The sequence below is a fragment of the Choloepus didactylus genome, chromosome 10, assembly GCF_015220235.1.
Source record: "Choloepus didactylus isolate mChoDid1 chromosome 10, mChoDid1.pri, whole genome shotgun sequence".
Lineage (NCBI taxonomy): Eukaryota > Metazoa > Chordata > Mammalia > Pilosa > Megalonychidae > Choloepus > Choloepus didactylus.
Genome location: NC_051316.1, coordinates 25,125,139 through 25,143,253, shown reverse-complemented (window position 1 = coordinate 25,143,253; position 18,115 = coordinate 25,125,139). Strand labels below are relative to the sequence as shown.

At 45.5% G+C, this 18,115-nt stretch overlaps 2 protein-coding genes and 1 long non-coding RNA gene across 5 annotated transcripts in view; 2 read left to right on the top strand and 1 right to left on the bottom strand.

The window, feature by feature from the left end:
* Positions 1–18,115, top strand: part of LOC119505148 (ras and EF-hand domain-containing protein-like) — an 87,119-nt gene that overhangs the window by 54,316 nt on the left and 14,688 nt on the right. For 2 of the 3 annotated variants that reach the window (XM_037797810.1, XM_037797812.1), the window contains exon 10: positions 7,152–7,298. In XM_037797810.1, the coding sequence (XP_037653738.1) occupies positions 7,152–7,298 (147 nt within the window). Of the gene's footprint in view, positions 1–7,151; positions 7,299–8,240; positions 8,361–18,115 lie in introns of those variants that run through there. The other variant, XM_037797813.1, reaches the window with a different exon arrangement.
* LOC119505149 (nuclear pore complex protein Nup153-like) lies at positions 822–3,526 on the top strand. Its single transcript, XM_037797814.1, has one exon. It carries the CDS (start codon positions 1,101–1,103, stop codon positions 2,325–2,327), a length of 1,227 nt encoding a protein of 408 aa, XP_037653742.1. The 5' UTR covers positions 822–1,100; the 3' UTR covers positions 2,328–3,526.
* Positions 13,456–14,486, bottom strand: LOC119505154. Its single transcript, XR_005210689.1, has 3 exons — positions 14,426–14,486; positions 13,779–13,839; positions 13,456–13,509 (listed from the first exon to the last, which is right to left on the bottom strand). It is a non-coding gene; the product is annotated as an uncharacterized LOC119505154 (long non-coding RNA).

Here is an 18,115-nt window from a genome sequence, read left to right as displayed (position 1 = left end):
ACTATGTGTTTGCATTTTGTAGTAGGAAGTCGTTAGCATGCATTCTGGGAGCCAAGTATTTGTGTATCTGATGGAAGTTTAGGTTGTGGGTTTCCAGTGATGTGGGACAATTTTATTTGTATGTAATGGAAGCATGTGATACGATTACCTTGGAGTATCTGGGTTTGTGGTAATTTGTAGGTGTGTGAATTGGGCCTTGGCAGAGATTTCCTCTGTCCTCATCTCTGGCAGACTGGAGATGTTTCTTTGTGTCTATGTAGTGTATACTAGTTTGTGTGCACTCGAGAACCAGGTGATTGTGTGCAGGTTCACGGTAGAGTGGTGGATGAGATAACTCTTTACTTGAAAGTGTGACAGGGATTGTGTTTGTGTGGAGGTTTTCTGTGTGTACATCAGAGAAGTATTTTGGCCGTGCATGGTGGTAAATGGGCATAATGTGTGGATGTTTTGTATGGTTCTAGGTGTGCGTGTAGGAATTTGAGTGTGTGTAGCATTTCCCCTTAGATAGGAAGAAGTGGCTGGAGTATGTGTAAGTTGTGTGTGTCTGTTTTCCAGATATGGAAGGGGCTGTGCCTGTTCTTGTGATTTATAGCATGGTTTTGCTGGTATGTTTTGGGCGAAAGTAAAAGGTTCATACTCAGTGTGCAGGTGTATTCTAGGCACATGTTTTTGTAAAAGGGGTTTAGATTCACTAAAGCTGGATGGAACGAACTTGGGACAGTTACTGGTGCATATCTCCTCCCATGGCCGGGGCTCCAGGTGAGGGCAGAGAAGGCTGGCATGCAGGGTTTTGGAAGTGGATCCCAGAGCCTGGTTCAGTGTGGTGGGGAGGGGTCACGGAGTTGTTTCATGTAGGTGAGTTTTTTTTCTCCCTGAGTGTTGGCGACTTGTATGTGCATCACCTCCGGCTTACTCACGATAAGTACAACTACATGCATGTCATGTTACGGAGTGTGCACAGTCGATGGCAGTAGCACTGTGGGCGCTGTGCGCAGAGAGGGTGGGTTAGCTGGCATCGCTGGTGGCATTAACCATCTCAGCACTGGCCAAGGCTTCAGAAGAAGAATCCTCAAGGCCATCGTTTGAGTTGGGCCTCAATAATGCTGGGAGCTGCTCCCTGTCTTCTGGGAGAGATCTCCACGGAGACTGCGGTATACACAGAGGTGGAATCCGCAGGAGGCTGCAGTACTTCAGCCACCTCTTGGCTTTCAGTTGCTGGCATTGTTGCCCACTCCCCTAGCGAGCACTGTCGCTCCACTCTTCTTCCTAACCTCACGGTCCCTGTTGTACCTGTGCCCCCCAGCTTGGGCAGTGCGGGTGGACATCGGGCGGGGCTGGGGTGGGGCTCTGCAGCCTTTGCCTCTGCCTCTCCCACCCTTCTTACCTGCACCGGAGCTGGAAGCAGGGCAGCCTCTGCCATGGCCTCTGGATCCCCACGCATAGGGGGCAGCAGAAAGATCCGGACGCGGTGTTGCCACCCCAGTCCCCTGAAGTCTTACTCACAGGGGCGACAGCGCCAGCTGGGCATTCTTAGCAGGGTTACAGAATATCTTCAGAATAACGTGCCAGCATGGCTACAGAGATATTTCAACAAGAATGAAGATGTATGCAGCCGCACAACAGACCCAAAGGAGACTCCAAGTTCACAAGAAAATAGGGAAGATGACCAGATAGTGTGTGCCGGTGAGGAGAACTCTAATATTAATGATGGGAGGATCACTAGTGAGTCAACAGTCGGTAATACAGAAGATGCCTCAACAACCAGCCCTGCTTCTAATTATGCAGGTGAATTAAACAGGCCCTCTCTTCATTGGAGCCACTCGAATTTCTCCGTGTTGGAATCCCCTGCATTGAATTGTCATCTGTCCACATCATCAGCATTTCCAATTGGCAGTCGTGGATTTTCCCTTGTGAAGGAAATTATAGACTCTACCTCTCAGCATGCTGATGATAACACGTCAACTAGCCATCATTGTGATTTTTCAGTGAGAGGTTCCGATAAAGCTACAGCTGCTTCAAAGAAGACTTCAGTGCCAGCTCTGTGGTCCCCAGAGGCTGAGTGGTCTCATTCACTCCCACAGCACACTGCCACCAGGTCCAAAAAACCAGCTTTCAGCTTGTCTGCATTTGGGACACTTTCTCCTTCATTTGAGAAATCTTTGATCTTTCAAACAAGTCATGGAAAAACAACATATGGTAGGGCAGCAGCTGCTGTAAGACATTCTAAACTAGCAAGGACCCCTCATCAGGCACCAGTAAGAAGACAGATGAAAGCTAAGCAACTCAATGCAGAGTCCTATGGTGTGACTAGTTCAGCAGCTCGGTGAATATTACAATCTTTAGAGAAGCTATCAGGACCTCTAGCAGATGTTCTTTCTTTTCCTGTGTATTCTCCTCTTGATAGGAGTTGGATAGACAACACAGATTTTGGGGCCAAAAGAGATAAGGTGGATTCTCAGTATCCTGTTCAAAAACTCATGTCCCCAAAGCTAGTTTCCAGAGCAACAAATCAAAGTGTTTATTTTAAACCATCTCTGACCCCATCTCATGAATTGAGGAAGGCTAATCAAAGAATAGTTAAAAAGCACAGTACTCATGAAAACAATGTGACACCAGGACAAAATAGAGAACAAGAAAGTGGCTTTCCAGATGAAAATTTGCGTCTTCCTGCACCCAATGGATTATCTTCTGGAATAGGTAGTAGAGGTGGCAAAGTTAGACAGGAGAGAACACACTTCCTGACATCTGAACCACCAGTGGAGGAGGAAGTGGAAGCTCCAGTATCATCAAAAATCTCTCTACCAATCACCAGTTCTTTACTGCCTGCATTCACTTTTCATTGTCCTTTGATGACAACTTCCTCTCCGGCTCCCATCAGTCCTTCACAATCAGTAACAGATAAGGTACAAATGATTTCTCTGAGCAGCACTGGCAGCCCCGTGTTTAGATTTTCTTCTCCCATTGTAAAATCTACTGAGGCAGTTTTACTACCTGTATCATCTATTGAATTTACATTTAGTATGCCTATTGCAAAAACAGAACTTCCAGACACCAGTAGTACTTCGGAACCTATGATAAGTACTTCAGCTCAAGCTATCACTGTAGCGACTAGTACAAGCCGTAAGAGGAAGCTAGATGAAGATGAGGGCCCTCCTAGACCTGCAAAAACCCAGAAAGGAGGAAGAGTCCTTGATGTTCTGAAAACCCCTGGTTTCATATCACCAAAGGTAGATGCTTTTGCTGCTCAGCCTACCACAACAAGCCTGGGAGTTTTTACAGGACAAGCCATATGTAGGTTTTCCTCTAGTGAAACTGGACTTGGGGAAAATTTAAAAGCTAGATCATCATGGCACTGTGGTACATGTCTACTCCCAAACAAAGTCACCGATGATAAGTGCATAGCCTGTCAAGCCACCAAGTTGCCACCAAGAGATACCACTGAACAAACAGCAATTGGAACACCAAGAAAAAGTGGCAAACCAACCATTTCTGCATCAGGGGCAGGCTTTGGGGACAAACTTAAATCGCAAGTAGGAACTTGAGAGTGTGATACATGTTTAGTGCAAAATAAACCTGAAGCAATAAAATGTATAGCTTGTGAAACAATCAAACTTGGAATTGGTGTCAACCAGTTCCTTCTACTGCCAGTGGTTTCAGAAAGTGACATAACTATGACTGCTTCAACTTCTAGCTGCACTGTGACCACTGGTACCTTAGGAATTGGAGATGAGTTCATAATACCAATAGGATCTTGGGAGTGTCCAATATGCAGTGTTTCTAATAATGCAGAAGACAATAAATGCATGTCCTGTATGTCCAAGAAAACAGAGAGCTCAGTCCCTGCTTCAAGTAGCAGCACTGTACCTGTTGGTCTTTATTCTGGAAACAGTCTAGGATTGGAGAAGGTGAAGAATCCCGAGGGAACCTGGGACTGTGAAGTATGCCTAGTACAGAATAGAGCAGATTCTGCCAAATGTGCAGCATGCAACAGTAACTTTGCTGGACCCAGCACAGCTCAGTCTTTGCTATTTTCTCAGCAAAATAGCACTGGTACAGATGTCACCCCAATTGTCTTAGGTCCAGGAGCCATGAGTCATAGTACTTCAATCTCTGGTTTCAGTTCTCAAGCTACAACCTCATCTAGCTCTGGAGGACCGTACTTTGTATTTGGCACTGGACCTTCAACACCATCTGCCGGTCCAGTATTTGGTGCTAACCAGACCCCAACATTTGGACAAAGCCATGGTGCCAGCCAGCCTTATCTCACGGCATTATTCACAACTGCTTCCCAGCCTGCACCACCACCTACTTTTGGTGTGGCGTCAAGTGGTAACCAGCCTGCTGTGTTTGGACAGCAGCCTAGTCAGAGGGCATTGGGCTCTGGAACAACTCCTAATTCCAGTCAAACGGATGAACTATGTTCTCTTTTACAGAAGTTCATTTTCTGAACTCATGAAAAAAGACTGGTGTTAAACCCAAGAAATAATGGTCAGAATGCTGATGTACACAACAGTTTTATTAATAATGAAAACACAGAAATACCATACAATTACTAAATGGAGAAGTTGATAGATCTGAAAGGCACTTAGCATGGACATCTTTAATCAGGCTTCCTCCATCAGAAAACTGTAGTGCACAGTACACCCAACTCACTCACTTCACACAAGCACAGCGCAGACTCAGCCTAGATGTCATTCATTTCAGCATCCCCTAATCTGTACTGATGCCTGAAGCTTCAGAGAAATAAACAGCCAGTTGGAACTGGGCACTCTTCTGGGGACAGCCAGAACAGACTAGATCAGTGAACAATTTGCTGGATCATTGGATACTTTTCTGAAGCTTCAGTTATCAGTACAGATTAGGGGATGCTGAAATGAATGATTTCTGTGCTGAGTTTGTGCTGTGCTTGTGTGAAGTGAGTGAGTTGGGTGTACTCTGCACTACAGTTTTCTGATAGAGGAAGCCTGATTCAAGACACCCATGCTGAGGGCCTTTTAGATCTGTCAACTTCTCTGTTTAGCACTTGTATGGTATTTCTGTGTTTTCAGTAACACTATCACCTGTCTTTCTTTGATTGATTATTTTTTTCTACTAATGGAGAAAAAAATCCACAACTATATTTCACTCAGAGGACAGTAAGTTGCCGTCACTCCAGAGAAGCTTTGGCTATGGTGGGGCAGTGGTGCTGGTGGTGAAGTGCACACACGGTGAAAGCAAATGCTGAGAGAGTTTGCTAATAAAAGACCTGCCCTACTTCACATACTAAAGCAAGCCCTACCGACAGAGAAACAAAGAGATGAGAGAGAGGTATAGAGACTTTTAACAGGCATATGTAGAATATTACATCCCAGGTCACTGGGACACATGTTCTTCACTAGTGATCATGGATCTTTCTCCGGAATGGACTGTATGCGGGGACATAAAAACAAGCCTCAATAAAATAAAAAATAAAAAAAAAATGAATTTGTTCAAAGCACATTCTCTGACCACAGTGGAATACAAATAGAAGTCAGTAACCATCAGAGACTTGGAGAATTCACGAACACCTGAAGGATAAAAATGAGGGGGAGATGAAAACATTCCTGGATAATCAGAAGCTGAGGGACTTCATCACCAGTAGATGAGTCCTAAGCAGGCTGAAAGGAAGGGACACTAAACAATTGACTGAAACCACATGAAGAAATAAAGATTTCCAGTAAAGATCACATGGTAAATATATAAAGACCCATACTACTGTATTGTTGATTTATAACTCCACTGTTTACTTCCTACAGGATCTAAAATACATAAACTGTAATGATAAATCGGTGGTTTTGGACTCAATGTAAAATATGTAATTCTTGACAAGAACTACACAAAGGTGGGGGAATGGAGGAGTATAGAAACACAGTTTATGTGTCCTATTAAAGTTAAGTTGGTATCAAAGAAAAACAAGATTGTTATAGATTTAAGAGGTTAAATTTAAGCCCCATGGTAAACACAAAGAAAGTATCAGAGAATATGACCAAAGAGATGAAAAGTAGAGTAGGGGTTCCAAGAAGTGGGGGAAGGGGCAATGGAGAGTTAAGAAATGAGAGTAGGGGTTTTATTTTGGGGTGAAGGGAAACTTCTAGAAATGGATGGTCAGAAGGTGATAGCATTGCAACATTCTAAATGTGATTAATCCCACTAATGGAATGCTAGGGAGAGGTGGAATAGGAAGATTTAGGCTATATATATCTTTCCACAATTGAAAAAAAAAACTAAGACAGTCTAAGTAGATGACAATTAAATGCCAAGGATGATCCTGGATGGGATCTGAGGTCGGAGGAGAGAAGGCTCAAAGGGACACAGATGGGACACAAGGAAAAAAAAAAAGGAAATATAGAATGTAAGCTTTATATCAATGTTGAATTTCTTGAACTTCTTAGCTGCGTTTAATGAGATTGCGTAAAATAATGTTCTTGTCCATGGGAAAGGTATATGTGAATTATATTGTTTGTTCAGAGATCTGTGCAGCTTGCTCTCATATGTTCAGAGGACAGAGCAATAGATGATGGATGTTAGGGAGGGAGGGAGGGAGAGAGGGAGGGAAAGAAAGAGACAGTGGTGTGACAGGATCTTAAAGGTGATGGATCGGGGTATCGGGGTCGGGGTATGATGGAGTTCTATGTATGGGGTTTGTACTGTTTTTACAACTGTTCCTGTAAGATTGAACTTATTTCAAAATAAAATTTATTATAAAAAAAGAATAGGTATATCCACTCTTATGACTATAAAGGCTAAAACGCATCTTATGAAGGATTAGAGGAACATGGAAATAAGTAAATGGCTTCATGTTAACTAATTTTTTTTCTGTAACTTTATTTACATTTCTATTTAAACAAACAAAACAAAACAAAACAGAACAGCTGTGACCAAAGAAACATGTTTCCCTGTCAATCCCTCCCTTTTCTTTTCCAGGGCTTTTATAGGTCTCTGTCTTCTGGCATCAAGAATAACGCAACAGTATCTCTGACTGCTTTCTCTTCATTCTAGGTCATTCTACTCCTGCTGCTCTTTCCCACCTTGGTTCTTTACTTATGTGTCTCTTTCTTTAAAAATGCTCTTCAGGTTTGCCTTTTTATGCTATTTTATTGGTTACTAATAATTTTTATTTTTATTTTTGGCAGAAAAGAGCAAGTTAGTACCCTGTATGAAAACATCAACCTCGTGGAGTTGAGACTCATTCAGCCACATGAACACGTTATAACGAACTGTATCTGTGAGATCAAACTTCAGAGCCCGGAAATTGAAAACCTGGCCATTGCCGTGAAGAGGTATGGAAGTCATCCTTTCTAGGTGGTCCTTTAACTTGCTCTCTGACCCGTGTGGCAAATGGACTGAGCTGCGTTATCACCTTATGATAGCGCTGAGAGGGGAAGCTGATCAGGCGGTAACTTGTGGGGTCAGCCAATAGTCAGTCAGTAGGGCTCTGTGATCCCATTATATCAACTATTCTAGGCCAGTAATTAGATGTGAAACAATTTGAAGGCATTTTCAAAAAAATCTTACATCGAGGTAATTGAACTACAGGAAATGGTCTGTCCTGAGAGGTGGGCGTAAATCCCTTTGTAGCCTGGCTTTGTCGCCTACAGGTGTGTGACCCTGGGAAGGTTATTGCATTTCCCTGAGCCTCAGCTTTTGCATTTGCAAAAGGAGGATGACAATATTCACCGCTTCAGGGTGTTGAGACTATGTAGATGACATCAGGGAAGCAGCCCCTTCCACAGCACCCATCACATGGCGGGGGTGGAGCAAGGCTTCTTTTCCCTCTTTCTAGCCCTGCTCACCTGGCCCTCCCACCTGAGCTAAAGCCGAACACCTGTTACACCCTCACTATAATACAGTAATTTTATCTAAGCTGTAACTGGCTTACAGAGGATGGCTTACTGGTTTTAACAGCAACCCCATGTGGTAGCAGCATTTACATTGTTGCATTACAAGTGTCAGCCTCTCTTTTCCCCAGCAGGACCAAACTATTGGGAAAGAGAGGGTGCTTTGTCTGTCACACATCCTGGGTGTTGTGCTGCATAGACGTTTCTCACTGCCACGTGCTTCTCCCCACACTCCCAGCTGCTGCGCATCCCACCCCACTGGTGTCTGGAACTTATAAATACACCCCTTTGATGGGTGCTGCCCATACTGCATTGGGGGTGGGGGGGTGAGTGCTGCAGTTTCCACTTTTTTCAGCTCCTCTGTCTCTCTATTCTCCCCCTCAGCAAGAAGATGAAGCTGTCATAGTTGACCCTTTGAAGTCACTGAAGGGAATTAAAATGGAGACGGGAAAACGTAGGGATTAACTCCTCATGGGGGGTTTCTTCTGAATGTTTTCAGTTCCTGACCTTAAGTTTGCCTTCTAGGGGTCTGCATGAGGGTAATAAAGGGTGGTCTTCTGATCTACAAATGTTGGAGAAAATTCTGGAGTAAGGACCTGAGCTCCGGAGTTGGCTTCCCTTGAGTGGTGTGACTGGCAGGCAGACACGTGGATTCTTCAGATTGTCCAGTGACTATCTGTTAAAACACACACAGGTACACACAGACCCACACAAAGGTATGTGGACACACACACTGACACAGCTTCTCAGGACAGTTCCATGTAAACCCTAAGGGAATAAGGGAGCAGTGTCCTTTATGTTGTCATCACTACCTCTCTCCCCATGGATTAGCACCTCACATTAGGATGAGCTGTGCTGGTGTCTTCTCCCTGAACGCCTTCTCCTTTCAAAGCCTGTGCTCTCTGGCTTGGATCTGGAGCCTGGCTCCATTCTGAGCCAGCAGTTTCTATTTGCCCCTCTCCTCCTAGCTGTCAAATACCTCGCTTCCATGTTTAAATGATGACCTGTGATCATAGGGCAGGCTCGGGGCTCCCTGGGCAGGTGACATCTGTTTCCCACCAAGGGATCCTAGGACAAGATTTTTCTCACCTCTAAACTCAGGGCTCATTGCCCTCTCCTCTAAATGCTCCCTGTCTCCTTTGGGATATGTGGGAAGCTACTTGTCTCTGACACATCCTGAATGGGGAATTTCTGGTCGTATCTGTGATGCCTCTAAAACCCCATCCTCTCTACAGTTGCAATAAGTTCAATGTAGAGAGAGCTGGAGAAAGACAGTTTGAGCTGGATCCTGTAGTCAGGTCCTCTTAAGTTTTTCTCATCTTGAAAAGCCCTGAATTACTTTTGTGTGTGGTGTTGTGAGTGTGTGTGTGTGTGTGTGTGTGTGTGTGTTTCGTAATGACAAGACAAAGGAAACTGGGGTGAGGGTGAATGTGTAGTAACATTGTTAACCTCCCACCATGCCTCCTTCACTTCTAGAAACCAAAGCAGTGACTCAGCATGCTGACCCCTACACCCCAGCGTGACAGACAGAAGCCACCACCTTCTTAGGAGAGAAAAACATATATATTTGGGGAATAATAAACATCTTGGTTTGGGAGAAGCCAAAACCATAGAACATGGGTTAGCATGAGGAAAGAAAAAAACAACACAGGTTTTTCTCTACTTGGACTGCATGCTTCCTTGGACAGAAGTTTTCCCACTGAGATGGCCTGGAGAAGCATTTTCCGGTTGACCAGAGAAGCCATTTCTCCACTGACAGTGCCGTGGGCAGTGGGGATGGCGGCCCGAGTTCCCTGTCATCCATGGCAAATGGTGGTAGGAGCTGACTGGGGACGTGGGCTCCATGGGGTGGAATGCACAATTGCTCATCTTGATACCCACAATTTTCCAGATATTTCCGTCCTTGTCTCTGATCCAATTTTCTATGATAGGGCAACTCTCAGGGGTGTCACGGCGATGGCAGGTTGTATCACTCATCACTCTTCTTTGTTCCACGTGAGAGGAAGCTCCGTGACAGGAGGGGCCCCTCCCAACCGGAACCTGGACCTTCTGCTTCTGCTTACTTAACTCTGAGGCCTGAAGTGCTATTTTCTCCTCTAGCATCTGGCCAACAGCTGACATGAGCTCCTGAGCTTCAGCATCAGCAGCCTCTTTGTTCATACAAATTGGTTTGATTTTGACTGCTTCCCGGCCAAGGGCAGAGGCTGCTGTGGGCTTGACCTTTTGCAGAGATTCTTTCTGCCCTTTGTCTTTACTGGAGAAAACCCACTGAAGAAAGCGACTCGTCTTTTTTCCCTGGGGCCTCTCGGGTGGAGACTCTCCCTTCTCTGGCAGGAACTGGAGGTTCTTGCTTGGGGTGTTTGCTATTCCCCTCCCCTGGCCAAGTGGGCCCATCTTTCTGGTTGGGGAACTCCCCAATCTTGCAAACCCTTCATGTTCTTCTCGTTTGGGCCTCCTACAGTCCTCTCTCCTGGTAGCAGGGGTAAAAGTCTTGTTCTGGCTTTTCAATGGGGCCTGGGGCTTCAAGATTTTGGACTCCTGCTGCACCAGGCTGCTCTTTCCAACTGCCATGCAGCCATCTAGCACTTGGAGAACTGGCCTGTTCCCACTGGTTGTGCTCCGGGGACGGCGCTGGGGCACTTGAGAAGCCAAGATGCCTGCAGCAAGGGGCACATCAGTGCGGCCATCTCGAGGCTCAATCTCTGGCTCAGCTTTCATTTTGATCTCAGGTTTACTAATGACTTGCAATTTAGGGCTTGGTAGTTCTAGAACCTGGGCAGCAGACATTCTAGAGGGTGTGAAATTTTGACGGATCCCTGGAGACCCTAAACCACTGAAATTCACATTTAAGAGTGGGGAGTCTGCCTGCTCACTGGCTCTCAAGATGTCGCTATGCTGGGGTTGAAGAGCAGGGGACCCCTCGCTGCTCTCTATGACCTTTGGAGATTGGGATTCTAGATCCATCTCCAATACTGATTCACCAGGGCTGGGGGCTCCTGGGGTATTATTACTCCCACTCTCCTCCCTTGGCCCATTCTCTCCCATGACTTGACTTGAGGTGGGCTCCAGGCTGCCTCTCTGGGTCTCCAGGACAGTCTCACTCTGTATGGGTCTGCTCACGATACTGGGGGTGAGGGGCTGAGGAGACTGCCTGCCCTCCTCTCCAGTCAGAGGGGCCTCTGAGAGCTTGTGGTCATCACCAGGAGGGGCCTGACTTGGGATGCTCTGGATTTCCTCAGATGCAGGGGATGGAGCAGGGAGACGACTCTTCAAGGTGGAGGCTAAATTTGTTGGTACCACCTTCTCTTCCTGACTCACCTGGGGGTTTTCTCCCAGAGGCTTGCCAACCTCGGCTATTTCATGGGTGACTGCTGTGGGAAAGGCACACTGTTGAGGAGGTGAGGCTTGGGCCTTTCTCGACTCAAACAGTTTTATGGTCTTGAGAACTTTAAGGAGTAGACTCCACCTGTGCTTCACCCAAAGCTTTTTCCTATGTGCTTCCAGCACCTTTTGTGTGACCAGATTGAGGAAGAGAAGCTCTTGGGAGGTGTTCACGCAATATTTCTGACCATCCAAGCATACCAGCTTTCTGGTTTCCATCTGAGTGTCCGACTTGGACAAGGCATGGCTGACAGAAACCCAAGAATGCTGCACTTTCATAGGGTTTGTACCCTTATTGATCTGCCACCACTTCTTGTCCATATGGACTTCTAGGTCACTTTCTACTTGTTTCTTCTCTGAGATCCTTGCTAAGACATTTCCTGATGGCCTCTTCAATTCATTTTTCGACTCCTCGGTAGAGTCCTTCTCAATGCTCTCTGATTCCTGAGATACAGTATATCGTGAGACCCTCCCTAAACTATACCCCAAATCTGCCTTTGGGTCCCTCCCTAGCTGGAAGTTTGCTGAGTTGCACAAATGGAAGCCTCCTGGGTGCCTGGCTTTCAGCTTCTTTATGTCCCTGCTACTTTGCTGTGTACATACAGAGGGCCGAGAGGGTTCTTGACAGATCCCTGGCGATTTTCTCTGAGGCTGCACCTGTTCCAGACCTACATGGATCCTATGGGGCAGGCTGCCCTGCTGTTGGAGAAACCTCTCTGGAAGGTGTTGCTCCAGGTGCCTGCAAAGCACGGGGCTGACAGGAAAATCCCCAGGAAGGCTGGAGACTGACTTGTGGGCCTGGGAGGCCTGGCTCTCCTGGGGAAGGTTAGAACTTAGAGAACTAAAGGCTTCCTGAGATCGTGTGACCACGAAGGGTAAAGCCCTCCAACTCTCTTTTTGCTTCTTCAAAAAGTGACATTCCAGGTGTTGAATTGCAATTGGCATGAGGGATTGTGACTCATTCTGGGAGGTGGGCCACAATTCTCTACAGGAAACAATCTGAGGAGAAGAAGGTACTAGAATTGGGAGAGAAGATGAAAGATGGACCTGGGTCTGGATCTGAGCCAGAGGTTGGGGCTGGAAATGGACTTGAGATAGTGAGGGCTGGGGTTGTGGCATGGTTGGAATCAAGAGTTGGGATTGAACCACATAAGGTGGCAAGGCCTGGGACTGTGAGAGGAGTGAAAATTCTTCAGCTGGCATGTGAATTGGTAAGGCACTAGAGATTCCATTGAAGAAAACAGAGGGAAACTCTACTGCAGAGCCAGAACCCCTGACAGTAGCCACCAGGGACTCACTGTGCAGAAAGGGGAGGCCCCAGAAGAACTGGCTGCATTTATGCCCCAAATGATCCCCCAAGGTCTCAGGATTTGGGGGCTTCTCAGGGCTGGGTTGCTGTTCTGGTTTGTCTTTGGTGCTCCAGAAAGGTTGAGGGACTGTGCTGTCCTGCTCATCAGGAAGGGACTTAAACACATTCCCTAAAGAATTCAGACGGTAGTCTGGACCCTCCTTTTCTTTTTCCTTCCAACTCTTCAATTCCACTGTCTTTGTGATTTGCAGTTCCAGGAGCTTCTGGACATCTGAGTTGAGGAAAGAGGGGCCACCAAATTCCACCTCCCTGTTTACGGGGCCTCTCCAGAAAGAGGCTTCTTGTGAGTGATGGGAAATATGCTCTTGCTGGAATTCAGAGTGTGTTGGGGTCGGGAAGAATAGGTCTTTTGTAGCCGCCCACCACCAGGAGGAGGCCAGAATGGGACGGCTTGACCGGTCAAAGCTTGAGATTGTTGGCGTAGAAGCAGACAGCCAAGACTTGTTATATAAAGATGCACTCAGTGGGAGTGACATCAAGTCATGCTGAGAAAGAGTCAAAGAGGAGCCTATCAGTGGTGGAGCAGAGAAGGCTGTTGGAGGCTGAGGGCAGGCCAAAGAACCAGAGGCAGGTGGTGGGGGTGAGAAAGGTGCGAGTGGTTGGCGTGAGCGATGGTCTAGAGGTAGAAAAGGCTCTGATGGCTGAGAGGCACTCAGAGGTGAGTGCAAAAGACCAGGAACTGAGGGGGTGGTCAGGTATGGTGAAAGCTTGGAGGCCAGAGGTAGAGGGGGCTTGGTCAGAGGAACTTTGGAAGCCCAAGGGGACACAGTGGAAGCAGCGTTGTCCATGGGCTCCTCACGTGGCAGATGGGCTTCAGCAGGTGCCGTTTTGCACATCTCAGCAGAGGGGTCTTGACATAAGAGCTGATGAAAGTTGCCCTTTTCAGGGAGCTGACCCAGGTGGCTGCAGGAGATAGGAGGCAGAAGCTGCAGCCAGGAGCAGAATGGGGCCAGGAGAGCCTGGCAGAGGTGGGAGAATCCGAGGCACCTGGCCCCTCCACTCCCCACCTGTCTTCACCATGCTCCTGCCCTCCCTCACCCCAGAGTTTTCTGTTTCATTCTCTCCCCATGGATTTCCCATCCTTTGTCAGTCCCAGGCCACCCTGTGGCTCTCTGATTGCATTGGAGCTGGTAGGAACAGTGACACAGGAGAGAATGGGAAAGGTTACTCACCTTTGCAGAAGCAAGAACAGGTCTTGAGTCTCCTTCAGTTCTTGCAGGCTCTCTCTGCAAGCTGGAAATCAGGGGACTGGGTTATGGGTGGTGAAGGTAGGGGCCTAGGGATCTTACAGGAACCTGAGTGGAATGTCCTTTTAGGGGAGACCATTGGGAGATGAGGCTCTGGAGCTCAAGCATCTGTGTACAAGATCACATGATCCCTGATTGTAAGAGGAAGGCTCACGTGTGGGTGGGCTGAACCATTTACAAAGTGTTCCTACATCCAATACTCACTGTGACTTCTCAAGGAGAGCCTTAGGGAGGTTAAACAACTTGTCCACAGTTGGACCTGGATATTCTACCTTCAAATTCAGCCACTATATCTGTCTACTACATCCCACACTGCTCCCTAATGGGCACCACCCATTGCCCAGGCCCATCATTGCTTCATTCCCAGAGAAGGTCCCAGCAGGTAATCTGACAAGGATCCTAGGCTTGGATTTCCTTCCCAGGAGCCTCCTTCGAGGGTTCTGTTTCCCCAGAGGGATGTGCTCTAGTGCCTGACACCCTCCATGACCATGGACCTGGGCCCCCAGGGACAGGAGAGATTGAGGTTAATGCCTGGGGTAGGGGGAGTCAGGGTTGAATGGGGAGGACCTTACCTTTCAAAGCTCCATTTTTCTTCCTCCTCCTGTTCCTTCCCCTTGTCCCCATTTGACGCTGATAGACAAGAAAAGAATGAGGAGCTGGGACCCAGTTCTTTTCTCTCTCAAGATACACAGCAGACATTCAGTATTCATGAATAACATGACTCTACATTTAATTAATGGGGCTCTGTTTTTCCATTTATTCATTTTTATAGCGGGTAAAACTATTTTTTTCCTTCTTTGAATAATTCAAAGAAGAATTTTGTGAGATCTGCAATGGATTTCAAGAAGGGGACAGACTTCAGACCTGTGCTCTGTCAGGTGGATTCTGCTTCCCAGGGCTAGAGCTCAGCTCCAGCCTCTGATCAGAGGCTCTCATGGCCTCAGCAGTGCTCTCTAGATCAGTGCCAACACGAAGGAAAGCCCCAGAGATGCCTGTCAAGGGGAGGCGACTGATGAGCCAGCACTGGGGCTCTGTGGTCCTGCAGAGATCCAGAACTCTCTCTGAAATCCCATCATTGGCTGCTGAGTCCCTGTGTTTGGGGGGTCACCCTGGAGCCTTTACCACACTGAGACAGATGGGCTGAATTCTTCAGGTAGAAACCTTGGTGTCCAGGCTAAACCCTGCCCTGCTTGGTGGGGCCCTAGAAGAATGGTGTTGCATTCTTTCCCAAGATTTCCCATCTCAAGGATCGCTCTAGTTGATTTAGGAAAGTGGAAATAGGAAGAGAGAAAAAGAATGAATCCCTGTTGTGTTGGGCTGAGTGTCCCTTACCTTCTTGATGTATCTATGTCCCTTAGGTAGCGGTAGAGTCGGATAACTTGGGAGGTATGGAAGTAACAGAAAAAAGAGCCCCACTCCACATAAGATGGCGAAGATGATATCAATCAGCCATGAAGTGGAAGTGGAGCTCAGCCATGTAGTAATAAAGCTTCTTAAGGAAAAGAGATAATTGTCCATTGTCTGAACATAGCACAGCTGCCCACGGGCAACTGGGCAGTAAAAATGAGCTCTGGACTGGAGTTCCAAGCCCACATCACAAAGCTATGACTTCATCAAAGAGTTCAGAAGGGTGGGGGAGGGGACAAAAAGAGGAGGCTGGCAGCCCCTCCCCCACTCTTCCTCCATCCTTGGCAGTCTAGATCCCTCCAACTATACCCTCTTCTCATTGATGGACCTTATTGCAATTTTCTGTTCATTCCACCTGTAACCCAGATGTTGCCTGGTTTCCCTTATCCCTTGGAAATCTTGACTTGAGTCCCAGCGATTTCATAGCCTTTGAAAATCTGAAGCCCTGACACTTTTTGCTGATTACCAGGGATTTTTACTCTCACAATCTCTTTCTCTTAAACTCTAACTATCCCACATTATGTTTTCACCTTGCATCAACCCAGACAGAGAATTTACATTTATTCATACTTATTTAGCTTTGTAAATTTTGAATATTTTTTTAAAATTTTTATTTCAGTCAATCTTTCTCATCTTCAAACAGAGGGACTTGTACAAAAACTAAATTAACAATTTATTATTCAAAGATCACAAAGCTAAATAAGTATAAAATAAATTGAAAGAAATTAAACCTTCAAAGGATATTTTTATAACTATCCAGAATTTTTGTTTCTGAAATTAACAAACATTAAACTGCTCAAAAACTTTGGAACATTTTGTACATGCATCTGCACACACCTACACACTCATACCCTCCGATGAAACAAACCAATATTTTCAGATCTACAAATAAAGCATTTCTTTCCATTCAAATGCCTTCCTTTAGTATTTCTTGTAAGTCAGGGCTGCCAGCAGTGAATTCCCTGTCTTTTTTATCTGGCAATACCTTTACTTTGCCTTCATTTTTGAAGGATAGATTTGCTGGATAGAATCATTGGTTGACATTTATTTTTCCATCTCTTTGTATAGGTCATACCACTGCTTTCTTCCCTCCATTGTTTCTTATGAAAAGTCGGCTGTTAATCTTATTGTGGGTCCCTTGTGCAGAAGAATTGTTTTTCTTTGGCTGCTTTCAAGATTATCTCTTTAAGCAGTTTGACTAATATGTCTAGTAGTGGATCTGTTTTTATTTTACCAGGGGCAAGTATTAGATATGTAGTTTTTTTCATCAATTTTGGTAAATTTTCAGCCATTAGCTTCAAATATTTTTTTCTTCTCATTTTCTGTCTTTTTTCCCTGAGACTTCCATTCCACATACATTAGTGTGTGTCATCATGCATCACAGGCCATTTTTCATCAATCTCTTTAGTCTCTGTTCTTCAGGTTAAATAATTTTTATTAATTCACCTTTAGGTTACAGCGATTCTTTCTTCTACCAACTCAAAGATGCTACTGAGGCCCTCTAATGAATTTTTCATTTCAGTTATTTTACTTTTCAATTTCAGAGTTTCCATTTGGTGCTTTTTAAAAATTTTTTTCTAGCTCTTTATTGAATTTCTATAATATTTGAGTCATTGTCATTATACTTTCTCTTAATTCTTTCAATATTATTTCCTTTAGTTCTTTGAGCCTATTTACAATAGCTACTTTGAAATCTTTGCTGAATCGAACATATGTAGACACTTAGAGACAGTTTCTAATGCCTGTTTCTAATCCACCCAAGTATGGGTCACATCTCTTTCTTTTCATGTTTTGTAATTTTTTACTGAATACTGGACATTTTAGATAATGTAGCAAGTCTGCATTCTGATTTTTCCCTCCAGAGAAGGGAAGCTTGTTTGTTTAGTAGCTTGCCTGGACTAGATCTGTGGTTTCTGTTTGCAATATGTGGTCACAGATGTCCCTGCTCATCTCATTTTCTTACTTTTACTTTTATGTATGGCTTCCTGGAATTACTCTTTTGTCTGCTTGATTTGTATTCAGCCAACAGTTGTCAATAGTTTTACTCAAATACCTGAGCAGTGAGACCCCTACTCTTGCTGATGGATCTGTGTGTTGGCTGGGAAGTGAATTCAAAATTGGGGCCATTTACAGGACTTCTCGACTCCTGCCAGGCTCTCTTGCATTTCCTCTTCACAAGCTATCAGGCTCCGTCATTCTCCAGGCAAGTGTGGATAGTTTGGGCCTTCTCTTCTCTTACTGAATCTAGCAGAGCTGCTGATTCTTCCAGTTTGCTTACCACTGAGATTTCAACTTTGACTGAAAATGCTCCAAATCATGTGAGCCCCTTTGGCAGTGATAGTGTAGCTCCTGGTTTTCATCAGTTGCCCCAGCCAGGATGAACTACCAAAGCAACAGAGCTTGGGTTTGGGAGGATTGTGAGCAGCCCCCAGAAAGAATGCCACAGGCCTAAATTCTTCTTACCTTAGTTTGATAGCTTTAATGAATAATAACTTCTTAGTTTATTGTATATTTGGTCAATTTCCAGAGTGCTGAAATGCTTGTTTTTGGCAATTTTTTCCAGCTTTATAATTGCTCTTTGGGGAATGTCTGTTGTTCTCTTTACTCCAGCATGCAATACCAATGATCTGTGGGAGTACGCCATCCTGTTTTGTACATTATTTTAATCCTTCTTCACACATTGCCTGTCCCCTCCCCTCCCCTTAACCGTGTCTGGCACATATTAAGGGGGTTGTGATAGATCATTACACTGATGATTCCCACCAACCAAACACCACTTCAGTATTCACACCCTTGTATGTTTCATTGTCACAATGACTTTGGACTTGGCTATGTGTCTTGATTTGTTCAGCTAA

Excerpts from the sequence above, each read along its gene's own strand:
- LOC119505149 (XM_037797814.1), top strand. The coding sequence starts at position 1,101 with ATGCTGGGAGCTGCTCCCTGTCTTCTGGGAGAGATCTCCACGGAGACT.